The sequence below is a fragment of the Pan paniscus genome, chromosome 2 (assembly GCF_029289425.2).
Source record: "Pan paniscus chromosome 2, NHGRI_mPanPan1-v2.0_pri, whole genome shotgun sequence".
NCBI lineage: Eukaryota > Metazoa > Chordata > Mammalia > Primates > Hominidae > Pan > Pan paniscus.
Window position 1 is genome coordinate 167,801,139 of NC_085926.1, and position 27,639 is coordinate 167,828,777.

Below are 27,639 nucleotides of genomic sequence, written 5' to 3' on the forward strand. Positions count from 1 at the left end.
TTCCTTAGATTGTGAAATAAGCACCATCTACATCTGGGCAAAGAAAGAGAAGTACAGATGAAGAGGAAATGTTTCCTATTCTTTCTTTGGAAGTCGTTTGTTTACATGAAAAAAGTTTCTTTGCAATGAATCCGATTACATTCCATTTGTATATTTACATGTTTATCTCCTAGAAAACGAGAACTACACAGTGTAGGAGAAAATCATTTCAAGTACATTGTGGGTCAGAACTGTGCGCTTATCAAAACAAATGATCGTATAAAATAGTTCTAAATCAATCTTTATTTTTCAATATATCCTTACTATATTTACAGAAGTTACTGATGTAAGTCATAACAAAATTTGCAAGCTAACTTTACATTTTTCCAATAGATGAGATAATTTAAAGATGTGAAGATACAAAGGCAGCTGCTGCTTCAGATGACTCAGAGATGGAGCCCTGAGGTCATTCCCCAGGGAGGGAGAAGGTGAGAATTCCTGTCATCAAGGAGACTGAGGTGGCCTGGCTTTGAGTCTCACATTGCTTTTTTTCACCTACTTAGTTGAGATATTTGTCTTCAAAACTAAACCTTGTTGAGAGAGAATGGGTAAAAATTTCGGATCATCTCCACTGGTTAACATACTAAGAGCCAGGACTAGAAGACAGGACCACAGCTGTATATAAGGCAGTCTCATCAAGTCAGGAGAAAGTTGGGCTATTCTTTGAATCCAGGAACATTCAAGGGTACTCTGGAGTCCAGAAGAGGGGAGCTGTGTTAGATGAGTAGAGGGAAAAGCTAAGTGCAGAAGGGCTCTTGCCCCCACGTTTTGCATGGTTTCCTAGAAGAAAACCTCTCAGCAGTGTGCCCTGGCACAACCTAGGGTTGCCAAGGCCAGGCAGAGACAGGCTGAGTTACCTTTCTTGAGTGACTCTGTGTGGTGTGGAAGGGACCTAGAAGTGCCTGCATGCCCTTGGGCAATATAAGAGAAGCTGTTTCTGGGAAGCTTGCTAGGGTGGGTCACCAAGGCTAGGGCAAAAATAACATGTGCCCAAGGCTACAGCGAGGACCGCGCAAGCCAAGGGATGAACAGGCATCAGGACCAGACCCTAGAGCTCTACTGTGTCCCTGTCACAGCAAGGGACAACATGATGCTGAGTCAGCCAGGAGGACCTCCTGGCAAACAGACCACGATGATGTCTGTGTCTAAAGCGAGAGCCTCCAGCCTGAGGCAGCATCAGGAGACTCAAAGGGCAGTACATGGGCCCTCAACACTCTCTGATACCCCATCCTCCACTTTCCCATCACCAGGACACGTGTCATCTCACGTGTCATCTTGGGGAAGAAAAGGAGATGAATTAAAAATCCAAAAGAGACAATTTCATCTTGGAAGAGACTACGTTACATGCGAAACATTGTCTCCTTATATTGTTGAATAAGTTGGAATTGACCAGATTTGACTAAATGTAGTCTTCACCTCTTACCCAGAGAATGGGATTTTGGAGGGATACTAGATCAATTGCAGGAAAGTAAAAAGGCTTTTCTTTGTACAGAGTGTAGGGTGCAAATTTACAACACTCCTGAATGACTAACAAATAATCCCCAAGGCCATTGCTGGTGGCTTATTGTCACCTGTTCCTCTCTTCCGGTGGAGCTTCTTCCAATTAGTCCCAAAATAGCCAGAGACCTGTGGGCCCTCCCACTCCTCCGCACTGTGATCCCTCTCATTCAGTGGGTAGTCACCTCCAGAACTGACTGGTTTGTTTGCAACTGGAGGCTGGCTGAGGTGCCCAAGCAGGAGCCGCTTGCCCCCGGCTGCGTTAGGAACTACCCCTTTAGATGTTGCACTGCGGGGAGAGGTTGTCCAGGAGCAACTGGGGTGGGTGAGCAGTTAGGGGCTCAGGGCAGTGGCTATTTTCCAACCAGTGTGGGGAAATGTCAGTATTTTAACAATCGGCATAGCCAGACTGGTATGCACTAACTGAATACAAGGAAGTTCCTACCTTTTCTCTCCCACTTCCAATCAGAGCCTCAGACTCTAGAAGCCTCTAACTCACCTCATTCCACCTGCCAGAGTTCCTTCTTTAACACAGTCTCAGCCCCACTGTCATAGCAGGAGCTCGTGTGGGGAGTAAGAGGAGTAACAACCGCAAGTGAGGGTCTTGGGAACTCACCAGAGCTGAGTCAGGAGTAAATGTCGTTAATGAACCCCACTGATAACACTGATCACATTTTCCAGAGAAACAGAAATATAAATGGTGGCTCTATGTTGGAATGAGTACCGCTGTTACACTGTTAGATTGATGTTTATGGGCTGGTGCAAACCTAATTACTCTTTATGATGTTGCTTCTATGAAAACAATACATTTATAAGTTTCTGTTGAACAATGTATAAGCAAGTCTTTCAGATACAAGCTCTTCTAATTTGAGACTACCAGAGTGATTACAAACAAAGTATATGCATTAGGGCGGGGCGCGGTGGCTCACACCTGTAATCCCAGCACTTTGGGAGGCTGAGGTGGGCAGATCACAAGGTTAGGAGATCGAGACCATTCTGGCTAACACGGTGAAACCCCGTCTCTACTAAAAATACAAAAAAAAAAAAAAATTAGCTGGGCATGGTGGCGGGCGCCTGTAGTCCCAGCTACTCAGGAGGCTGAGGCAGGAGAATGGCGTGAACCCAGGAGGTGGAGCTTGCAGTGAGCTGAGATCACGCCACTGCACTCCAGCCTGGGTGACAGAGTGAGACTCTGTCTCAAAAAAACAAACAAACAAACAAACAAAAAAACAAAAACTGTATGCATAAATATTATAAATGCTAATAATTTATGAGACACTTCATAATGCATATACAACACAAGAAAGACAGTTTAGTAAAAATTAGGGCAAAGGGAAAATAATGTTAGGAAAAATAAGATGAAGCCATAGATCATTTCTGGTTTTAAAATGCATGTCTAGGCTGGGCATGGTGGCTCACGCCTATAATCCCAGTACATTGGGAGGCCGAGGTGGGTGGATTGCTAGAGTCCAGGAGTTCAAGACCAGCCTAGGCAACATGGCGAAAGCCTGTCTCTACAAAAAAATACAGAAAAAAAATTAGCCAGGCATGCGGTCGTGCACCAGTGGTCCCAGCTACTTGGAGGCTAAGGTGGGAGGTTTGCTTGAGTCTGGGGACATAGAGGCTACAGTGAGCCATGATTGTGCCACTGCACTCTAGCCTGGGTGGCAGAGCAAGAACTTGTCTCAAAAATAAATAAATAAAAATATAATAAAATGCATGCCTAAAGGCAGGTCCTGAACTTCCTACTAACCAATACAAAGACTGCAACACACTAGTTACGTGATTCCTGAGGTTTTATTTTGGCCTTATTTTTCAGAACAACAACAACAACAATAACAACAACAAAACAATTGTCCCTAGTACTACAAGCTGAGAAAAATTCCTCCCATGGATCCTCAGCAGAGGACTCTGTGCAATATAGTTACCTAACATAATGGCTAATGTTTAGTGAGAACTATTCAAGCATTTTGTCTACCTTGTTGCCTTCCCTTTCCCAAGAAGGGCTCTTCTGAGATGAGGAAACTAAGGCTCAGAGAAGCTCAATAACTTGGCCAGGCCATACAGCTAATGAGTGGTGGTGCTGAGGCTTATTGAGTCTGTTGGTCATCTAAGTCCCTGCTGTTGACCACTGCTTTATGAACAATAACCCTGGAATAAATACAGTCAGTTCCACATGCTATTTCTTATAATGAGTTCAACAGCCAATGATAAAAATGTGTGTCAACAAAGGAGCAGGTTACCTTCAAACTGGAAGCCTAAAGCATTACTTGAAACACAACTTAAATTTCTTATATTCAATTCTTATTTTGTACTTCCTACTAGTAAATTACTAGGAATCAAAAAATATGGATGTTCTTTTTCAAGCTATAAATGTTTCTCTAGCAAATATAACAGGTCACATTTTCAAAATTCCGTGTTTTCCCTCTTATATAGATCACAGCTCTCACACAGATGATAAAGGGTTTTCTCACTGCCTGTGAGAATTAAAGTACAGCTGTCCATTATAGAAGCTTCTTTTTAAAATAGAGTGCCATCTTTCATCAAATGTTTCAACTCTGTGGAAAATAACTTAGGTTTTTTTCCTACTCGCAAAAGAAATGTTTCCACTTGAAACCTGTTGGAAATATGGAATAGGCTATATAGTTCCATCAAAGAAAAGCTTATTACTTATTTGCATAGTATATTTCTTTTGTGTCAAGTTGAACAGTGGTATTAAGTGAATGCCCACAAAGCATCTTAAAGGCTAAGGAAGGATTACACTAAAGGCTAAGCTCTGAGACAGGTTTATGCACCTTGCAGGGCACTTTCCTTGGGCTTAATATCTTTTAGCCTATCTGTAGAGGATATCAGAGGGCAAAGTTTCTGTCATGAAATAGGACTAATCAACTTAGTTGAATTTGTATTTAAAGCAAGGTTAAACTGAATTAAGACCATTTTTGAAAGAATTGTCAGATGTACCTTTCAACCCGCAGCCAGAGAAGCTTCTGCAGTTGAAGGCCAGAAAGTCTTTGTATGGTTCTTCCATCTGCAATATCAAAGACAAGAAGTCTTCATAGAGGATGTAAGTATGTAACTCTACACATTGATTAGCCCAAAATTGAGGCCAGTTACTCTGAGTAAAATGTTTCACATATAAAATAAAAGGACATCTTTATCTTAAAGGAAATGCTTAGGTTTATGTGTAGACTTTACTGGCTATTGCTAACAGTATGTGAGCTAATAAATTCCTACTTGACTGAAGTTACTAATGAGTAAAGATGATATACCACTCCTACCAAATAAACACTGCCTGGTCTTAGTTTTTGGAGTTTTTTAAGTGAAAGTAAAATGAAGTTTATTTAAGATAAAGTCAGTTCAAAGTTGTATGTAAATTTACTGTTGTTTTATTATCTTCAAATAGATGAAGTACCTACCTCTATGTATTACTGCTGTTTATTTACTATATATTATTATTTCAATGGCCCCCCATTACTACAGATATCTATATTCCAAAAATTGTCATGATGTATGAACCATGAAATGTCAGAGTAGAAAATTTCAGAAAAACACTGAGGAACAATCAATGATAATCATGAAATAAAATCTATATTGATATTCCTTAATTCATTCTTTAAGACTAACTAAAATACCTACTATTCAGTTCCATTATATGAGTACTGCTAGAATTTCACTTTAGTCTCTACAGATTTATATATAATGGACTTTGCTTCACAATCTTTTGAAGAAAGTGAACATAATTTATATGAACTGTAGTTGCACATAAATTATATTGAGTCCAGTAGAAATTACGTAATTTTGACTTATTTAATGATGTCAAAGGTTTACCTTTTTCTTTACAATACTTGTAATTGTGCCTAGAACCTGACATTTCAAGAAGGCATGGATGGGTCTAATGAAAATGAGCTTCCAGAGTAAAAAGAAATAAGAAGTGACAGCAGCCAGCACGTAACCCACTGTCTTCAATGCTTTCCAGGGTATGTGCTATGGTGAAATGCAGTTAGAAAAGTACTAAAGCTTATGCCTTTAGGAAAGTGAAATACATTTTAGCAGCACTGCCAAGTGCTTCCGTATGAACTGTCTTTCTAAAGTTCTCCTCTGTCCTTGGCAGAGATGGGAAGGGGAGCAAGATATGGAGGGACCTAGGAGAAGGCCTATTTGGGTTGTGCTCAGAGAGAGTTGGAGGAGATGGACTACAAAGGCCTCTGCAAAACATAAGTAGGAGGAATTACTTTGGAGGTGTTGGGGTACTGCCTAAGAGAAGGCCAAGAAAACTCGCAAGAAGCCAGGCCTGAATTGTAAAAATTGCTCTCATTTTAATTTAAGAATTTACATCTATTTATCTTACATTTATTTATCTCAGAACTGTGGAAACATTTAATTCTACTGATCTACTTTTCACATACAAAAACTTACCAGATACAGCAGTTACTTAAAAATTAATTCATTTTAATGTATGTAATCAGAAAACATGCATCATACATACCATAAATATTCTACATACGATTAGTCAAATATAGGATTTTCTAAACTCAAATTGCACTGATTTTAATGAAAGATCACAGTATAGCCAATAACAGACAAATATAATAAAATTGGCACCTGGCTCCTGGGCACTGGGAAATCATTCCGTGAATATCTGCTGATTTGGCAAGGGCTTTAGTTCATGAAGTTCATGTCTTACTACTACTGCCCTAATCAGTTGAGACAGAATTAGCACTAGGTAAATCGTCTATGTGCTGCCTGGAGGGGTTTGTTGAGGGTAAGAGTCTGAAGACAGAGATTAAGGAGTCCTCATCCTCCTAATGTGCTGGGCATCCAGGATTAGAGCTCTGGGTCAGAGAAATCCAGCCTGAATGCAGACCTAAGCACCACTGCACTCCCTCACTTTGGGATTACCAGACACGCTCTGCACTGAAAATTTATATTCCAGTGTGCACTTTTACTTGAGCATTTCATCTGCTACTGCAAAGTGACCTTAGTTTACAATTTGTCTACATGTGTCTAAAATAGAAAGGGGTGCCCTGAAAATATGAAAGTTCACATTTAAAGACTCGTGCTTGATCACATGACTCAGTACCCTCAAAACAATGATTTTAAGGCAACACAAATTTGGAGTTTCAAGTATCTACCTGGCTGATGAAGGGAAAGATCAGATCAACCTTAGAACATTGCCTTAAAAGTATTCTGATTTTATTTGCTTCAAAATGTAATTTTGAAGCAAATAGGGCAGTGCAACTGTTCTGTATGATACTGTAATGGTGGATAAATGCCATTCTACATTTGTCAGAACCATAGAATGTCCAACACCAAGAGTGAATCCACATGTAAACTATGAATTTTGGGTGGCAATGATGTGTCAGTGTAGCTTAACTGATTGTAACAAATGTACACTCTGATGCAGGATGTTGATAGTGAGGAAGCTGTGCATGTGTGTGTTGGGGGAGGATATGAAAACTCTCTGTATTGTCCACTCCATTTTTCTGTGAACTGAAAACTTCTCTGAAAAATAAAAGTTAAAACTATGTAATTTGAGGTATGTGCATGATAACAGGCACAAAAGAAACTAGGCAATCCTTTTCTTTAAGGAAAATTTGGGCATCAGTCGATATGATAGTGATAAGTAAATAAGTACTAGTTCATAAGTGCAAGGATTAAAAGAAATGAGGGAAGCCAAGTGGAGCCCAGAACTGTAACACACAGGAGCTGCAGATGCCAATGACTCATCGTCCTGCCCAGGGACTTCCATGACATGTGGACATTTCTGCAGGCACTCGGAATAGCTTGCATTTTAGATTAAAATTTGGTGGACTGATTAAAAAACAATGAACCACTCCCCTGGCATTGCAAAAAGAAAGCAAGCCAGACCCAAGAACCATGGAATCAAGAACAGATGTGGTACCAAGGATAGCTTTAATGGTACATTAGATAAGACTTATCCTTTCCCATTGGCCAGATAGCACTGAGTTCTCCCACTTATTTCACATAACTTGTGACTAATGGCAAAAAAAAAAAAAAATCCTGCTGTTTTGTTGCGGACAATGGACCCTACAGAGCCTCATATATATATGCCTAAGCCTGGCAAACCTGGTATTTCAGAAGAAAGGCATTTGTGCCAATTATCTACTGGAATGACATTAGAAGTCTGCCACATTGCCACAATAGCACTAGTCACTGTTGCTGCCCTACCTTACATCTTCTTGGCTTCCTTCTGAATTCACCTGCAACCATGGAAGTTATTTCCCATCTGAAGCACCTGCATCTCCCTTTCTCAGTCTGAAGGTTTTCTCCTGCACCACAGGAGCTTGTTGTGTCTAGCTCAAGCATAACCCATATGCAAAGGAGAACTGTGCCCTCAACCAATGGCCAACAGAAGTTGATGGGCCAACTCTTTGCCCTTCATGAGGACAATTCTGAGATGTGTACCATAGATTTCTTAGAGGGCTCCCAGCAGGGTTGAGCACCAGTTGCCCACAGTGAAAACCCACACATTAATTCACTCACCCTTTATTGACTTTTCCCTTCCTGGTCTTGCTTTTCTACTCCCTCACACGGGCTTCCTGGGATTACCTCCCAAATAAACTACTGTAGTTAATTTCTTGTCTTAGGGCCTCCTTTGGGGATTCCAAAGTAAGACAATCTCATCTCCTTTTGGTGATTCATCTCCACAGCTTTTCCTAAAGGTAACATGTAAGAGGAAGAGGTGGTGAGCCTCTAAGCAATTCTTGCTCCTCTCTTTCTTGCTTTTTCCTTCTCCTTTTTCCTGACTTGTCTGAGACATCACATAGGATACAAGCTGAGCCATATATATATATATATATATATATATATATATATATATATATATATATATATATATATATTTTTTTTTTTTTTTTTTTTTTTTTTTTTCTGGAGACAGAGTCTCCCTCTGTTGCCCAGGCTGGAGTGCAGTTGTGCGATCTTGGCTCACTGCAACCTCTGCCTCCTGAGTTCAAGCAATTCTCCTGCCCCAGCCTCCTGAGTAGCTGGGACTACAGGTGCCACACCCGGCTAATTTTTGTATTTTTAGTAGAGACGGGGTTTCACCATGTTGGCCAGGCTGGTCTCGAACTCCTGACCTCAGATGATCCACCCACCTCAGCCTCCCAAAGTGCTGGGATTACAGGCATGAGCCACCACACCCAGCCTGAGCCCTGTATTTTTTAAAATAGCCTTATTGAGGAAAATTTGATATAAAAGAACTGCAGCTATTTAATGTGTACAATTTGATGAGTTTTGGCATACACATAATCCATGAAGCCATCACTTAATCAAGGTAACAGACATAGCCAACACTTCCTAAAGTTTTCTTGTGTCCCTTTGTTTTTGTTTGTTTGATTTTGTGGCAAGAACACTCAACATGAAATTTACCTTCTTAACACATTTTGACATGCACAATGGACGAACCTGAAGGACAGTATGCTAAGTGAAAAAGCCAGTCACAGCAGGACAAATACTGCATGATTCTTCTTCTCTGAGGTGTCTAAAATAGTACAACTCATAGAAGCAGAAAATATTATAGTGGTTGCCAGAGGCTAGGGGGTGATGGAAATGGAGAACTGTTGTCCAATGGGTAAAGTTTCTTTTATGCTAGACAAGTAAGTTCTAGATAACTGCTGTACAAAATAGAGCCTATAGGCCAGGCGTGGTGGCTCACACGTCTAATCCCAGTGCTATGGGAGGCTGAGGTAGGTGGATCACTTGAGGTCAGGAGTTTGAGACCAGCCTGGCCAACATGGCGAAACCCTGTTTCTACTAAAAATACAAAAAAATTAGCCGAGCCTGGTGGTGAGTGCCTGTAATGCCAGCTACCGAGGAGGCTGAGGCAGGAGAATTGCTTGAACCCAGGCGGCAGAGGTTGCAGTGAGACAGGATCATGCCATTGCACTCCAGCCTGGGCAAGAGAGTGAGACTCTGTCTCAAAACAAAACAAAAAACAAAATAGAGCCTGTAACATCAAAAATTCTATCTCATTCCTCACTCATGAGTAAGTTCAAACTTCTGCTAGAGACCATCGATTCACGACACAAATCAAAGTTCAACAATTTTTCAAAATGAAACACCTAGTGGTGTCCCCCATTGTTCTGTTGTAAATGGTCTAGAGGGAAGAAGGCAGCTGTGCACCGAATCCCATGAGGAGCACCTGAGATTTCAAGTTGCGGGGCAGGGTCCTCGCTAGAGTTATGAGCCCAGCCCATCTCCGACCCAGCCTGTGTTCTCTGCTGGCATCCTCCATGGCTTACAGGCACCTAGCACAGATTTTTATTCTAATCCTGACTGTGTGGTGGTAACTAAACTCTCTGAGGCCACTATCAGAAAGGAAAGTATACTGACCTCACAGAAATACAGTGAAAGTAAATGGAGATAAAGAACTTTAATATGTATGTATGAATGGCAAAAGCTGATGTTAGGTGATCCATGGACTTGGATTTCCAATTTGATTAGTGGGGTTAGGTCTGAAAAAGAAGCTAACAAAGTGATTGTATATTTAAATACCATTATATTTTTAGTATTTGAACCATGTGAATGAATTAACCTCTTTTAAAAATTAAATCAAACACATAATTTAATCAAATACACACAAGGAAATAAATGTCACTACTTTGAAAAGCAGAACATTTTCTTCCTAGTATCTTTTTCTTTAAACATAGTTGCAGGTATCTCAGATTTTTAAAAACACTAAGAAAACCCAATTATTTATTTATTTTTAATTTTTAATTTTCATGGGTACATAGGTGTATATACTTACGGGGGCACATGAGATATTTTGATATGGGAGTACAGTGCATAATAATCACATCAGGGTAAACAGCCTATCCATCACCTCAAGTATTTATCATTTCTTTGTATTACAAACAATCCAATTATACTTAGTTATTTTTATTTTTATTTGTTTGTTTGTTTATTTATTTATTTATTTTTTGAGACGATGTCTCGCTCTGTCACCCAGGCTGGAGTGCAGTTGCACAATCTCGGCTCACTGCAAGCTCCGCCTCCCAGGTTCACACCATTCTCCTGCCTCAGCTTCCTGAGTAGCTGGGACTACAGGTGCCCGCCACCATACCTGACTAATTTTTTGTATTTTTAGGAGAGACAGGGTTTCACCATGTTAGCTAGGCTGGTTTCGATCTCCTGACCTCATGATCCTCCCGCCTCAGCCTCCCAAAATGCTGGGATTACAGGCATGAGCCACCGCACCCGGCCTGTTTATTTATTTTTGAGATGGAGTCTCGCTCTGTCACCCAGGCTGGGGTGCAGTGGCACCATCTCAGCTCAATGCAACCTCCACTTCCCAGATTCAAGCAATTCTCCTGCCTCAGCCTCCCGAGTAGCTGGGATTACAGGCACGCACCACCACACTTGGCTAATTTTTGTATTTTCAGTAGAGACAGGGTCTCACTATGTTGGCCAGGCTCGTCTTGAACTCCTGACCTCAAACGATCCGCCCGCCTCAGCCTCCCAAAGTGCTGGGATTACAGGCATGAGCCACCGCACCTGGCCCTACGATTAGTTATTTTTAAATGTACAATACATTATTGTTGACTGCAGTCATCTTGCTGTGCTATCAAATACTAGATCTTATTCATTCTATCTAATTATATTTTTGTACCCATTAACCATCCTCCCTTCCCCCTCCTACCCCACTACCCATCCCAGGTAACCATTGTTCTACTCTCTGTCTCAGAGCTCTCAGATATTTTAAAAGTGGGAGTTGAGAATGAAGAAGAAGCTAAAATGACCTGTTCAACTAGTACTTGTTTTTATATTTAAAATCATTCAAAGGATATTAAAGAACAAGAAAATGTCAGGAAAAATGTTATCCCTTTAACAGTAGTCCTTTTTTCTGATCACTAGTTTCTGAAGGTAAAGCATATGAATATTTGTATTTATGTAAACTTGGCTATAATTTGATCACAGTTCTAATTAAATACAGTCTCATGCAGTCTGTATCCCTTCTAATTAGATATACTTTTAGACATTAAAAATATTCTCCTCCCTCATTTTCTGGTGTTAAATCTTATCAACTAAATAGGAATATTTTTCCAAAGATTGAACATATGGGAGAATTTATGCATTTGTACCTCTGGAAATGTAAGAATCAAAGTAAGTTGCAAGAAAGGAAGTTGGGGCCAGGCACGGTGGCTCGCGCCTGTAATCCCAGCACTTTGGGAGGCTGAGGCGGGTGGATCACCTGCAGTCAGGAGTTCAAGGCCAGCCTGGCCAACATGGTGAAACCCTCTCTATTAAAAATACAAAATTAGCCAGGCATGGTGGCGGGTGCCTGTAATCGCAGCTACTCCGGAGGCTGAGGCAGGAGAATGGCTTGAACCCGGGAGGCGGAGGTTGGAGTGAGCCAAGATTGCATCATTGCACTCCAGCCTGGGCAAAAATTGAAACTCCATCTCAAAAAACAACAACAACAACAAAAAAGAAAGGACATTGGTATTTCTGGAATCTTGCAAGGCTGGTTTAATTTTATTATTGCTTGTAGTTTGGTACTGTATTACCTGTGAACTCTGCAACAAATTCCAAGGGCATACTGATAAAATACTGAGTTCTACAATTATATCTGGGGTTTTTGTGTAACCAAAAGCTTGGTGTAGCTAGTCTTCCCAAGTGTTGTGAAAATAAAAAAGGCTTTTATTGTGTTCAAGAAGAATTCAAATAGTTCACAAAAAGTAGAGTTATTTGTTAAAGTGTCTATCTGGTTCTTTTTAGAACTCCATTAGTGGCGAGAGATATTGAAGACAAACCCGGTGATGGCTGTGAACCCTTTATTGACACCAACAGGGCAGCAGACAATCCCACTGATCCCCTCACCATTTGGTCCTCCAACTGTGGACAGGTATTTCTCTTCAATATAATAGTTTGATCAAAGAACAACATGGACAATCATTACGTTTTGGAATGATGTTAAGTCTAGTGTTGTTTTATTGCCTAATATTATTTCAGTGAACTGTGGTGCAGTAATTCAAGTCAAGACACCCTGCTGGCCTCACCTTCAAGACATCTGCTGTCATTTCTCCTCTGAGACCTGCTTGACCTACTCATTCAGCAAATAATTAATGAGCACATACTATATGACAGGCATTGTGCAGGTGCAAACACTGGAGTAATAGTCTTCTAGGGCTGCCATAATAAAATACTGCAGACAGCCAGGCACAGTGGCTCACGCCTGTAATCCCAGCACTTTGAGAGGCCGAGGTGGGCAGATCACAATGTCAGGAGTTTGAGACCAGCCTGACCAACATGGAGAAACCCCATCTCTACTAAAAATACAAAACATTAGCCAGACATGGTGGCGCAGGCCTGTAATCCCAGCTACTCGGGAGGCTGAGGTGGGAGAATCGCTTGAACCCAGGAGGTGGAGGTTGCAGTGAGCTGAGATCGTGCCATTGCACTCCAGCCTGGGCAACAAGAGCGAAACTCCATCTCAGAAAAAATAAACAAATAAATAAAAATAATAAAATACTACATACTGGATGGTTTAAACAACGGAACTTTATTTCGTGGTTCTGGAGCTGGGAGTCCAAGATCAAGGTGCTGCAGGGTTGGTGTCTGGTGAGGTCTCTCTTGCTGGCTTATAGGCAGACACCTGCTCACTGTATCCTCACATAGCCCTTCCTAGTGTGCATTTGCAGAAAGGGATCCCTGGTATCTCTTGTTCCTAAAAGGACACTAGTACTATCGGATTAAGGCCCCACCTTTATAATATCATTTAATCAAAATTACCTCCTTAAAGGCCCTATTCCAAGTACAGTCACATTAGCAGTTAAGGCTTCAACATGCTAATTTTTTGGTGGGGAGGGGAAACAAGTCCATAACAACTGGGTACCCTGGATTTCCCGTGAAGAAACCATTATTTCTTTTCAATAAAAAGTAAATTATAAGTATTTGGGTTGCACACTCTGGAAATAACTTACCTTCCCTTGTTTTTTTGTTTTTTGTTGTTGTTTAGAATATTTTGACATTCAGGAGAGAAAGCAGAACTCATTATTTATCCTTGTTTATGGAGTGTGAACAGTAAAGTGGAACTTCTAGAGACCACTAAAGTTTAGAAAAATAAGTTGTCCACCCAGGTACTCAAACATTGATCCCAGATGGTAAACCCAACCAAAGTATGTCCATTAAATGAGAAAAGAATTTGTGGTCGCAGTAGACTGTTGGTCATGAAAAATCAGAGAGCAGTGTTGATTTATTTAAATGTTTTTTCCAGACATCCCTAAAACTTTCCTTTCCTGCTTTCTCATTTTGTTGTCCGCTGGGTCAGTCCTTCGTTAGTGGAGTACTTCCCGATCTTTCCACCATATTTCTCCGTAAATTCATAAAGACTCCAGGACTTTTGTATTTCATCTTGAGAAGAGATGATAGAATCCCATATGGCAATAACAAAATCTCATTGTCTCGGCCATGGAAATTGTGTACTCCAACCTCATTTTACCTATTTTATTTTATATCTTTTTGTTCTCAGAGATGTATTGCCTTCCACCGTAGCTCCAACTGACCCAAGACAGTTTTGCGTTCCTTCCCAATTTGGATCCTCTGTTCTACCAAACACAAATATGGCAAATGTGTTGTCCAGTCGGATCTACCCAGGTATGAGCAATAGAAGTTTGGCTCTCATCTGTGGAGTCATTTTGAACTGGATGGATGCACTAAGTTTGCCATCATTTTACTGCTAAATTTTGGAGGCAGATCTGTGTGGTGGTTGTCTCTGTAGTGTCTGTAGTCACCACCTAGGTTCAGATCATGGTGCTACCACTGTGTGACCAAGTGTAAGCTGCTTAACTCCTCTAAGTGTCAATTTATTCATGAATAACGTGAAGAACTGCAGTATTACTATTTGTCTTATCTTACACATGAGGAACTGATAAAGTTATGAGGAGATTAGATCTGAGAATTAATGGGGCTTAAGGCAGTTTACATGGGCCCGACGGTCATAGTGAGAATTTGGCTTTTATTCTGAGTAAAAAGGGAAGCCATCAAGGGGTTTGAGCAAAAGAGCAACATGGTCTGACTTAAATGTTACCAGAATAATTCTGGCTTCTGAGATGGGGACAAACCTGATGGGATCAAAGTTCTGGGAATAAACTGATGGGAATTAGCAGGCTATTAGAATAGCTAAAAGATTATGACAGCTTGGCCATGGACGGTGGCAGTAGGAATAATAAAGAGTGGTTAAATCCTGTAATTATTTTGATTGTAGAAACAACAGGATTTTCTCACAGTGTGTATGTGGAAGGTGGAAGAAAGAGATACTAAGAATGACATCAAAAATTTTGGTGCAAGTAGTTGGAAAGATGGAGTTGCTGCTCATTGAGTTGAGGAAGACTGTGGAAGGAACAGAGTTCTTGCAGAGGGAGAGAATCAGAGGCTCAGCTTGCTCGTATTACATCTGAGATGCCTAACAGACACCCAAGCGGAGAGGTCAGGAAGGCAGCAGAAGTGCAGGGAGAATGTCTGAGGACAACTTAGGGATATACTTTTGGAAGTAATCAGCATATATGAGGCTAGATAAGATCACCTATGGGGAGAGTGCAGATAGAAGAGGTAAAAGGAGCATCTCTGGAACCCACTAACAGAGTCCAGAGATGAGGAAGAGCAAGCAAGGGAGAAGCAAAACAAGTGAGGGGAACCAGTGAGGTAGCAAGAAACCCAGGAGAGCATGGTGGCCTGGAAGCCACAGGAAGAAAGTGTGGAATGATTACATCAAGCTAATTACCATATGCCTTATCTCACATATTTATCACCTTTTTTGTTGTTGTTGTTTGTTTGAGATGGAGTTTCACTCTTGTTGCCCAGGCTGGAGTGCAATGGCACAATCTTGGCTCACTGCAACCTCTGCCTCCCTGGTTCAAGCGATTCTCCTGCCTCAGCCTGCCAAGTAGCTGGGATTACAGGTGTGTGCCACCACACCCGGCTAATTTTTGTATTATTAGTAGAGACAGGGTTTCACCCTGTTGGCCATGCTGGTCTGGAACTCCTGACCTAAGTCATCCACCTGCTTCAGCCTCCCAAAGTGCTGGGATTACAGGTGTGAGCCACCATGCCCAGCCATATTTAACACTTTTTGTGGTCAGAAGATTTACAATCATTTTACATTGGACTATTTTAAGGAGACAGTGAGCAACTGTGTCAAGTGTGCCATCTGCAGAGCAAGTAAGATGAAAACTGAGAATATATCATTAGATTTAGCGCTATGTGGCGGTCATCAGAGATTTTGATGTGAGCAATTTCAGTAGAGTCGTGTTGGTGAAAACATGACTTGTGAGGGCTCAGGAGAGACTAGGAGGTGAGAATTTCCTCAAAATGTTGAAGCTCAAACTGGTGTATCTTCTATCCCCCCCAAAACCATATTCATAAGTTTATGCTTATCCCTGCTCCACAATTTCAGCAACTCTTAATAGATGGGAGCAATGTGAAGGGAAAGCCTGACACAAAAAGAAATAGGATTCACGCCTGGGTCAGGGAAGAGACTGGCCTGCCTGGATTTGAGCATGTTTCTACCACGGGTCACGAATCCATTTAACTGCAATGAGAGCAAGCATCCAAGCAAGGGCCAGATCTGGAACTGGGCCCACCCAGTAAATTGGTTCAAGGACCAAAGGAGACAGTCCAACAACAGATCCTGGATGGAAGCCACCTGGCAGCAATAACCCGGTAATCTGCAGCCCATGATTACAGACAACAGGCCAATAGACTAGTAAAACAGCTGCACTGCAGGCCAGGTGTGGTGGCTCATGCCTATAATCCCAGCACTTTGGGAGGCAAAGGCGGGCAGATCACGAGGTCAGAAGTTTGAGACCATCCTGGTCAACATGGTGAAACGCCGTCTCTACTAAAAATATGAAAATTAGCCAGGTGTGGTGTCACATGCCTGTAGTCCCAGCTACTTGGGAGGCTGAGGCAGGAGAATCACTTGAACACGGGAGAGGGAGGTTGAAATGAGCCGAGACCATGCCATTACACTCCAGCCTGGACTTAGGTCAGGTCTCCAACCTCAAGGCTGAAGTATAAGAGAAAGCATGGGTGAGATAAGGCCTCAGTCCTACAAAAACTGAGCTACTAAGTTAGCAAAATAGAAACTAAGACAGGGATCTGTTTACAAAACAGGGTTGTTAGGTAGCAGTGAATTATACAACTGAACTAACATTAAGTTTGATATTGCCTGTTTGGGAAAGAGAAAGTATGGGAGAAGGTTTCTTGAGACCAGACCTCAGAGGGTTCTAAAATCCAGGCAGTTAGTATTGTGCTCTCTAGACTGGACTTCTTGCACAGACTTTCTCTGTGTCTGTGGGCAGTATGCCATGAATTGGTAGCTTCATACATGCCAGCTGTCTAAAAGAGAGTATCTCAAAGCTATTGAACTACAAAAAACCTAGAGCTTTACAGTTAGAAGGATTCCTGGTGATCACTTCATCTAACTCCTTGATTTTACAGATAACGAAGAACCTCATTTTTAAAAAAGATCTAGTATGATTTCTTTCAAGATAGATTATTGGTAGAAATTTAATGCACTTTACTGGCTTGGTGCAAAGTGAATATAAAAAATTGTTTCTGGCCAGGTGCAGTGGCTCACGCCTGTAATCCCAGCACTTTGGGAGGCTGAGGCAGGCAGATCACAAGGTCAGGAGATCGAGACCAGCCTGGCCAACATGGTGAAACCCCATTTCTACTAAAAATACAAAAATTAGCTGGGTGTGGTGGCATGCACCTGTAATCCCAGCTACTTGGGAGGCTGAGGCAGGAGAATTGCTTGAACCTGGGAGGTAGAGGTTGTAGTGAGCCAAGATCACACCACTGCACTTTAGCCTGGATGACAGAGCGAGACCCTGTCTCAAAAAAAAGGATAGATTATAAATCTTCTGACCACAAAAAGTGATAAATATGTGAGGTGAGGCATATGGTAATTAGCTTGATTTAATCATTCCACAATGTATATACATATATCAAAACATCAAGTGGTACCCAAAAAATAGGTATACTTTTAAAAGACCAAAAAAGGCACAGATCACGAGATTCACAAATCACTTCATCTTTTTCCTATTAAAGTATGGCAGGAAAATGCCACCAGTCATGAGACCAACAATTAAAGAACAAAAAATTATCTGGTATTTGTCATGCTGTCACCAATGTGACTCTAAGATACCGAACTGCAATGATCTGATACCATTTACAAAATTGTGCGCAATTGCTGGGTTTTTTTTTTTCAGATACTGTTTTACATTGTTATAGTTTATTTTATTATTTTCAAATGCATGTTTTTAATTTATTTGTGGGGTGGGATGGTGGTTTTCTTTTTTAAGGTTGGGGCATTTTACCACCTGAATCCATAAAGGCAGTGGCCAGAAGGAATGAAATGATTCAAAGGCATCATACTGCCAGGTAATTTGGCAATGTTGTTTTATTTATTCTCTATTCATTCACTTGCTCATTTATTCACTTGTTATCTTCATATAACAAATGAATAGATGAATATATATAACAAATAAATACACACACACAAATTACTTACATAAAGTATTTCAGGCAGATTACAAAAAGATACATAGTCTGCTCTGCCTATGGAGTAGCCATTCTCTATTCCTTTACTTTCTTAATAAACTTGCTTTCACTTAAAAAAAAAAGAAAAAGAAATGAATACAAACATGTATGCAGGTTGGTTAAGCATAAAAGCAAGATTAGAAATCACGGCCGGGTGCAGTGGCTCAGGCCTGTAATCCCAGCACTTTGGGAGGCCGAGGTGAGTGGATCATGAGGTCAGGAGTTCAAGACCAGCCTGGCCAAGATGGTGAAACTCCGTCTCTACTAAAAATACAAAAAAATTAGCCAGAGGTAGTGGCAGGCGCCTGTAATCCCAGCTACTCAGGAGGCTGAGGCAGAGAATTGCTTGAACCTGGGAGGAGGAGGTAGCAGTGAGCCAAGATTGCACCACTGTGCTCCAGCCTGGGCAACAGAGTGAGACTCCGTCTCGAACAAATAAAAAGAAATCACACAGTGAAGCTAACAGTAGTATTAGTACACAGATTGCAAAAGACCATCAGTGTCCCATAATTAAAATGCCTACGACTCCTCTGAAATTCATATTGGCATTACTGTCTTAAATGACTTCAATTTTGCACAAAGATAGGAGCCAAGTTTGCCTACCTGACTTCAGATTATGCCATCAGAACTCAGACAACACCCATGTCAGCCCAACAGTGGCCTTCAGCTATAGTACCCAGGAGAAAGAAAAGTATAACAATGAATAGGGTATGGCCCCAGGGTAAGAGAAGGCAGAGTCAACTTTCTCATCGCTGAACCCAAAGGGGTCCAGTTGAGGACCAAAAAGCAAAGTGAAGTAAGCAAAACTACCGAGTCTTTTCCTCTGCTCTTCCCCAGCCACTTGCATTTATTTATAAATATTGAGACTTGCAATGTCTAATTGTCTTTCTTGAATCTCACTAAGATTATTTTGCAGTGTTTGAAAACCTCTTCCCAGTACTTCAGGTTTTTTGAGGATTAATCTCTGGCAAGGAACTAGCTGTGCTGCATAAGCCCCATCCCTGCTAAATTTGCCTCGTCTGTTTAGAGGTAACACTCTAAAGACTGGCCTTTGGACTTCCATTGTGAGACTCAGACAAAGCTTCAGATCTTACTCAAAACTCTCCTTCCCAGTGGCTTTGTGGGGGATTCATGTTTCCACCAAACAAACTTCAGATAAACAGTGTGAGGACTATTTTAGGGAAGGCAAGGGGTCACTAAAATTACATTGATAGTGGTTTTCTTGGGCTGTATAAAATATATTGTTTTGTTTTTAGGACAGAAATGGAAATGTATGCTATTTACCAGCAAAGGAGAATGGAAAAAATTAATCCCAAGGGACTAGCAGGCCTAGGGATACCCTTCCTCTATGGCTCCAGTGTCCCAGCTGCCCCCGCTGCCTACCATGGGAGGAGCATGCTCCCTGCCGGTGACCTGCATTTCCACAGAAGCACCCTCAGAAACCTTCAGGGAAACCCCATGCTAGCGGCAACTGCACCACACTTTGAGGAGAGCTGGGGGCAGAGATGTCGTCGACTCAGGAAAAATACAGGGAATCAAAAAGGTCTAGACAGTGATGCTGAGAGTTCCAAAAGTCAAGCAGAAGAAAAAATCCTAGGTCAGACTCATGCAGTTCCCTATGAAGAGGATCATTATGCAAAAGACCCAGACATTGAAGAACCCAACAACCAGAAGTCAAGTGAAACGAATGAAAAGCCAACGACAGCTCTTGCCAACACCTGTGGAGAGCTCGAGCCCACCCATAGGAAACCCTGGGGATCTCACACCACTACCCTGAAAGCAAAGGCCTGGGACGATGGGAAAGAGGAGGCTTCGGAGCAGATTTTTGCAACCTGTGATGAAAAGAATGGGGTTTTCCCTCCAGTTCCTCGACCATCTCTGCCAGGTGGGTGTCCAGGGGCCAATGGCAGATCCTCATTAACTACAGGTTGCCAAGTCCGTAGGTTACTACATAATAAACTGTAACCATCCTGCCTCTTTTTATCTTTCTTTCTTTCTTTTTTTTTTTTTTTTTTTGAGACGGCGTCTCGCTCAGTCGCCCAGGCTAGAGTGCAGTGGCGCAGTCTCGGCTCACTGCAACCTCCGCCTCCCGGGTTCACGCCATTCTCCTGCCTCAGCCTCCCGAGTAGCTGGGACTACAGGAGCATGCTGCCACGCCCGGCTAATTTTTTTGTATTTTTATTAGAGCCGGGGTTTCACCATGTTGGCCAGGATGGTCTCAATCTCCTGACCTCGTGATCCGCCCGCCTCGGCCTCCCAAAGTGCTGGGATTACAGGCGTGAGCCACCACGCCCGGCTTTATCTTTCTTTTTCTTAATCCTGCTTGGAATTACCTTTTCTTAGCATCATTTTATTCTATCAGTGCTAATAAGCCATATCAGTGAAACTAGCCTCTGTTTATATTTTGCTATATAGAGAATTTTCAACAAAGGCTGGGAAGGTAAATATCTTGGGAAACGTAATAGAATTTTAATTTAAGATTTTAATGTAATTTAGTGTTCATTTCTTCAACACAAAGCAGAGAGGCATCTTGCTTCAAAGTGTGAATTCTATCTCCCTGATATTTAAGTATATGAAAAAACAGGCAATTAAGCAGAAGTATTACCTTTCAGTGTCCAATACTGTTGATAGTTTCAAATTTAAAAATAGTAATGAACTTCATGACAGAAACGCACACTGAATAGTTTTCTAGAACTCCTTTAGATAAAAAAAAAAATATTTTAAGACACAGGGATTGTGAAGGGCATGTAATACAGCCACCATACCAACTGTTTCCCTACAAAGTGTTAATTTGCCATTCTGATGAAAATGTAGCTAAATTATTGTCTCATCTCGAAAGCAGGATAATCACCTATCACAAAAACATAGTAACATTAATCTGGAGAATAGAATCCATGGGGCATTTCTGTTGTAATCTGAGAGAAGCTGGTGCAAACCTGGAACTTGTTTACTTCAATAAATGCTATCAGTAAAGATCTTTTCAGAGAAAGAAAAGAAAGGAGGCAGCTGAAGCATTTAGAAAACATCTCCTAGTAATTCTTAATATCTTGTAAGGCGTTTGCAAATCAAGACCACTCTGGGGTGATAGAATATAAGGAAATTAATGTAACTATACATAAACCTGTATGTATTTTATGCCACAATTTCTTTCCATTTTAAAGGAACACATGCACTGGTTACAATTGGGGGGAATCTTTCTTTGGATGAAGATATTCAGAAGTGGACCGTGGATGATGTGCACAGCTTCATTAGCAGCCTTCCAGGTTGTTCAGACTATGCTCAGGTGACTTAATGTTTAAGTATTTCCATACAAGAAAAACAGTTTGAAATATCTTTCCTGCATAATGAATTAGGTCAAACTTGCATTGTGCCTCCAGAAAGGATTCCTACTAATCTCTCTTTTTTATGCCAGTGTCTACCCTGGGACAGGTCTCTGATTGGTGGAACTTGGGTCATACACCCACACCCCAGCATCTGGGGAGGCTGGGAAAGCCATTGTCTGTCTTTAGCTTCTTTCCTATCAAGACTCCTAAGAAGTAGGAATTCTCCCAAAATTAGAAGAAGGTTCAGAAGCTGAACATCCAAAAAGAATGGGAAATAACGACTACATTCCCTACTTATCCACATAGCAAACATTTTTGGAGCACAGACTTCTGGGTGAGAAGTTTTAGGTTACTCACTGTAAGTAACAGGAATATATACACTTCATTCTAAAAAGAACAAGAAAGCAATATCTGAAAAGTTAGAAATTCATTATTTTAAATTCTGTATTTATGCTGGGACAATATATAAAAATGCATACAACATATTCAATCTGGCATAAAATACCATTTTAAAAAACTATAATGAACTATCAGGGCAGTTAGAAACAAAACTAGCCTCACTAGTATTGAAAAATTTGTGACAAAATTCATAGGTTGGTAAAATTTTGAAGTTTATGTCAATGCTACATTTTCATGCATTTAGTTTACTTTTTTGAGTTATTTAATAATACAATTCTAAGCAATAAAGTGCCTACTAAATCTAGTATCATTTTTGGTTTGCATGTTAAAGGAAAAGAAAGCAAGAAAAGGATATTAAGGTTTAACTACATCATAATTAACTGATACTAGAGCTGATTATTTTCCAGATCTGTTTTGTGAAATGTTTGTCTACAGTGAGATACTGTTAACTCTTTTTCTTTTTATTATTATTATTTTTTAGTTCAGTTTACGGGACTTATGGAAAAACTATATAGAGTAGTTACTAAGAATATGGCTTCTGAAGCCAGAAAGTACAAATTCAAATCCTGGCTTTTCTATTTTCTGGCTGTGTGACCTAGAACAAGTTGCCTCCCTTCTCTGTGCCTCAGTTGTTTTATCTGTAAAATGAAGATAATCATAATAATACATTTTCAGAGATTTTTGTGAGCATTAGAGTGCATGGCACCTTGTAAATACTCAATAAACATGAATTTCATCATTATACCCAAAAGACGGCCAAACCTCAAGTTTCTTATGAAGCAAGTTGTGTTCTTCAAGTCACCCATTTTTGTCTTTTGCATAACCTGATAAAAAGTTTTTGGCCTACTCTACCCTGTTCAATGGTTATAACCTTATTTTTAAAAATTAGTCATTAGTCATGGGTAAGCCACTTTTTAAATTTATCTATACCACTTCAAGTGCCATGTCAACCACGGGTTCAATTAAGTTGCTAACTTCTGATAACAACCGGAAGAGCAACCCTTATTTAATAAGCATGTGATTGCTAAGATCTGGCACATTGAATTTGAACTCTGATTATTCTTAGTGATCCATAGTCAGAAAAGTGCAATTTATAATAATAGCTCTTGTAATAAATAATATTACATGCTTTTCATAGTTTAAAATCCCAAATGTCCCCTGTGGGTACACAGAAGTCACATAAACATGAGTACTCCAAACTCTGCTGACTCATTATCTCTCACTGACAGGATGTCAGCGCCCTCTTCCCTACCCCAAGAAGTGGTAGCAATTATTTCTAGATATGTCTCAAATTTGTTTAGGATCAAGTCCTGCTTTAGTTTCCCCATTAAAGTATACTCCCTCCAAGTGACAGCAGGTGGCATCAACTGAAAGATGTCACTGCTGTGCTGTGCCTGCCCCCAGCTATGCTCTGTGATGTTATTTTATACAGAAATGGGGAGATGCCCTCTGGATGCAACAGCACTGAAGCAGCACTGCTTGTACCCCACTCTCAAAAGGACGCTTGTCTAAAATGTCCCATCAGGTGTTACTCATAGTTACTCATAGCCCCTTTCTTTTTTTTTTGAGACAGAGTCTTGCTCTGTCGCCCAGGCTGGAGCGCAGTGGCATCATCTCTGCTCACCACAACCTCTGCCTCCTGATTCTCCTGCCTCAGCCTCCCAAGTAGCTGGGACTATAGGTGCACACCACCACGCCTGGCTAATTTTTTGTATTTTTAGTAAAGACAGGGTTTCATCGTGTTGGCCAGGCTGGTCTCGAACTCCTGACCTCATGTTCCGCCTACCTCGGCCTCCCAAAGTGCTGGGATTACAGGCATGAGCCACCGCGCCCAGCCCCATAGCCCCTTTCTTTAAATGAGTTGGACCAAGGTGCTGAGATTAGCTGGCGTTAAACCCACTGTCCCCCAACTATCCTCTTACTCCCCATCTCTGCCTTAGGTGCCTACTCAGCAACTTCTCACCACTCACCTCCTGTAGGTAGAAAAAGAAATTCAGCAGAAAAAAAATAACAACTAAAACCCAAAGCCCTGAGTGCAAATGAACTCTTTTAAATAGGTGTAGAGAAAGGATTGGTGGCTCAGCTGTTAAGGAACATTCAGGAGAGCCTGCAACATATTTTGTTCCAAGTAAATGTCTAGTTCAGAGGACTCAGCAGATAAAATATCCTCTCTCTAAAAAGAACGGAAATTACTGAAAATATGTGCACATTTATATCATTACACATGGCCCAAACTGCTCTGGTGAGAAAGAAAGTGGTACATCTGAGCGACAGGGACATGTCTGTGTCCTCGCCCCAGGCCCTGAGTACATCCACCATGGCTGAGGGTTAGATCCTCACACATTTCAGTCCCCTGGCTGCCAACCTACCTCTGCTTGAAAATTTATCCTCGTGGTTCCTCCTTTGGATGCTCACAAATTGTCAGGTGCACACTACCACACCCAGCTAATTTTTTTTAAAGAGATGGGAGTCTACTATGTTGCCCAGGCTTGTCTCAAACTCCTGGGCTCAAGTGATCCTCCAGCCTTAGCCTCCCAAGTAACTGGGATTACAGATGTGAGCCACCGCACCTGGCTCTTTAATTTATATTAGCCATTTTCTATAATTTGCTTAATTAAAATAGGAAAAGAAATAATTACTTAATGCAGTTTGTTGGGGGACGGCTGGCTCAGCGCTGAGAGAGGTGGCCAGGGAATGGTGGGAGCTGCAGTGGTGGTGGCAGTGGCTGGGGTGATAAGCACAGCCTAGGGCTGCCCTCCTCGGGGGCCATGCTGCATTGCACTGCGTGGGTAGCCACGAGTGAGTCTAGGACGCAACGGGAACTGTGGAAGGTGCATCCACAAATGGACCAATGTGTGTAATGATGGAATCTCCTTACTAACCATTACCACCGGCTCTCCTTGATAAGTGAGCCAGAGAGTGAGTGGGTCAGGGGAGAAGAAAAGAGGTCAACATGAAGCTAAAGCAGCGAGTCATGCTGTTAGCAATTCTTGTCATCTTTATCTTCACCAAAGTTTTCCTGATTGACAACTTAGATACATCAACTGCCAAGCAGCGTTTCACTACTTGATCCCCTGAGGGCTTTTCACCGACTGATGACTGGCTTGTGGATGGAGCTGTCACCCAAGTTGGACCACATGTTGCAGTCTTCCTAGGAGATTGCAGCCCAGTGGGTGGCTCCCCAGGAAGTGTACTGTGAAGAGACACCAGAGCTGGGGGCAATCATGCATGCCATGGCCACCAAGCAAATTATTAAAGCTGATGTGGGTTATAAAGGGACACAGCTAGCCTTACTGATCCTTGAAAGGGAACAGAAAGTTGTTTTCGAACCTAAGTAGTATAGCCGAGACTATGTAGTGGAAGGGAACCATATGCCGGTTATGATAGACACAATGCGGAGGTAGCAGCCTTTCACTTGGACAGGATTGTGGGTGTCCCAGAGCCCTGCTGATGGTGGGCAGATCCGTTCATCTTCACACAGAGATCAAGCCTGTTACCATGGAGCAGCTGTTGAGCCCCTTCCTAACTGTAGGAAACAATACTTGTTTTTATGGGAAGTGTTATTACTACCGAGAAACAGAATCAGCTTGTGCCGATGGAGACACAATGGAAAAATCTGTCACACTTTGGCTTCCAGATGTGTGGCCTCTCCAGAAACACTGACACCCGTGGGCCAGGACTTACTGAAAAGGCAAATTGGCCAGGTGGGAGTATGATGAGCGCTACTGTGAGGCTGTGAAGAAAACGTCCCTTTATGACTCTGGCCTGTGCCGCCTGGACACCATTAACACAGCTGTCTTTGATTACCTCATTGACAATGCTGACTGCCATTACTATAAGAACTTTCAAGATAATGAGGGCGCCAGTATGCTCATCCTTCTTGATAACAACAAAAGCTTTGGGAACCCCTTGCTGGATGAAAGAAGCATTCTTTCCCCCCCCTCTATCAGTGTGGCATCACTCAGGTGTCTACCTGGAACAGACGGAACTACCTAAAGAATGGTGTGCTGAAGTCTACCTTAAAATCTGCCATGGCCCATGACCCCCTCTCCCCAGTGCTCTCTGATCCTCGTCTGAACGCCATGGACCAGTGGCTCCTGAGTGTCCTGGCCACCGTGGAGCAGTGCACTGACCAGTTTGGGATGGACACTGTATGGTAGAAGACACAATGCCTTTCTCCCACTTGTAATTCTCAATACAAAATAAGTGAAACTTCTTTTTACAAAGATAGAGAAGCAGCACAATCAATTCCAAATGGTATGAAATGGATTGGAAATGGCCAGCAGCAAGTTCTGGTGACAGGGGACAGGGTGGCCTTGGATGTCTTTGGTGTTTTCTGTAGTAGAAACTAAAGCAAAGACCACAAGTTTCAGAGCATGGAGATGTTCCTGCTGAATCACCTTCTGAATTCCTCAGCAATTGCCCATTCTAGCAATAGGCATCATAGTTGGTCAGTCTTAATTTCCAGGCCAAAGGACAATCAGACATTTGCATAGACGAATACTGGGATTGGCTCTGGAGTGTGTGTTTTGAGTGGAACATTTCAGTCCTTTCTCCACACCGGTGCATATTGTGGAAAAATATATGTATACATTCATGACTAAAATCTATTAGAACCCAAGGTTCCCAGTACAGGAGCTTTCCAAGAAGATTCTACTTTTTAGCTGGTCCTGAGTCATGCCCTGTGAGGCATGGAGCACAGAGTGGAAACAAGACCAATGTGGTTCCTCTTCTCGTGGCACTCATAGTCCAGAAGAGGGGCACCAGTGAGTGATCCCACATCCATACGAGCACGTTGTGAAAGGCGGGTACAGAGCACGGTGGGAACACATATGAGGGACTCTTGGCCTCCTTAAGGAAGAGGCCTCTAAAGTGAGACCTGAAAGTCAAGAGGAGAGGTGAGGCAGGAGGGAGATAAAGGAGGAATTTCCAGGTGAGGGCCAGAGCCAGAGAAAACTTTAATATGGTTGGGACTTTGAGAGTAGTTCCCAGTGCTACAGAGGGCCAGGGCCAAGGTGGGAGAGGTGGGGAGAGCAAGACGAGACTGGAGAGGTGGACAGGTCACAGAGCCCAGAAGACCCAGTGAAGGATTGTGGCTTTATCCTGGAGGCAGTCAGGTTTTAAGTAGGGAGCGGCATGGTTAGCTTTATATTGCAGAAAGATCACTCAGGTTGCTTTTATGAAAACAAGTTGAAGAGGACAAGACAGAGGGGAAGCCTATTCAGATAAGCAATGATGGAGTTCTATCCAGGGTGGGAGCAGTGGGGGCAGGCGGATAAGAACACAACCTAGAGGAGGCAGGGCAAGATGGCCAAAAAGAAGCCTCCACCGATGGTCCTCCCTTCCGGAACACCACATGGGGCAACAATCCACAAAAAAAAAAACCACCTTCATAAGAACAAAAAATCAGATGAGCAATCACAGTACCTGGTTTTAACTTCATGTCACTGAAAGAGGCACTGAAGGGGGTAGGAAAGATAGCCTGGAATTGCCCACACCATCCCTCTGCCGTCCCCCAGAAGTGACCGCGTAGTATGGAGACAGAATCTGTGCTTTTGTGGGTGGGGGACACGGTAATTGTGGGACTCTGCATTGGAACTCAGTGCTGCCCAGTCATAGCACAATGAAAACTATGTAAGAGGCCAAATTGGCACGATTTAGCTTCAGAGTTAAAGATACACGTTAGGGAGCCTTCAGCATATACAGCCCATCATTGAAGCTGAGCAAAGCTGAAATGAATCAGGAAGACCATAGGGACCTGAGTGAGAAGCCTAAGAAACAGGAGCTGGCAAAGGTGACCTTGAAGGAGAGAACA

General features: G+C 42.0%; 1 protein-coding gene and 1 pseudogene across 1 annotated transcript in view; both read left to right on the forward strand.

Annotated features, from left to right (window-relative positions):
- Nucleotides 1–372: 372 nt before the first annotated feature.
- Nucleotides 373–27,639, forward strand: part of SAMD7 (sterile alpha motif domain containing 7) — a 32,540-nt gene continuing 5,273 nt past the window's right edge. Inside the window, exons 1-8 of the mRNA XM_034957710.2 lie at nucleotides 373–467; nucleotides 4,512–4,600; nucleotides 5,398–5,513; nucleotides 12,277–12,403; nucleotides 14,030–14,154; nucleotides 17,865–17,943; nucleotides 19,359–19,987; nucleotides 21,264–21,385. Of these exons, the coding sequence (XP_034813601.1) occupies nucleotides 12,318–12,403; nucleotides 14,030–14,154; nucleotides 17,865–17,943; nucleotides 19,359–19,987; nucleotides 21,264–21,385 (1,041 nt within the window). The 5' untranslated portion in view covers nucleotides 373–467; nucleotides 4,512–4,600; nucleotides 5,398–5,513; nucleotides 12,277–12,317. The remainder of the gene's footprint in view (nucleotides 468–4,511; nucleotides 4,601–5,397; nucleotides 5,514–12,276; nucleotides 12,404–14,029; nucleotides 14,155–17,864; nucleotides 17,944–19,358; nucleotides 19,988–21,263; nucleotides 21,386–27,639) is intronic.
- Nucleotides 24,778–26,013, forward strand: LOC103785956 (glycosaminoglycan xylosylkinase-like; annotated as a pseudogene).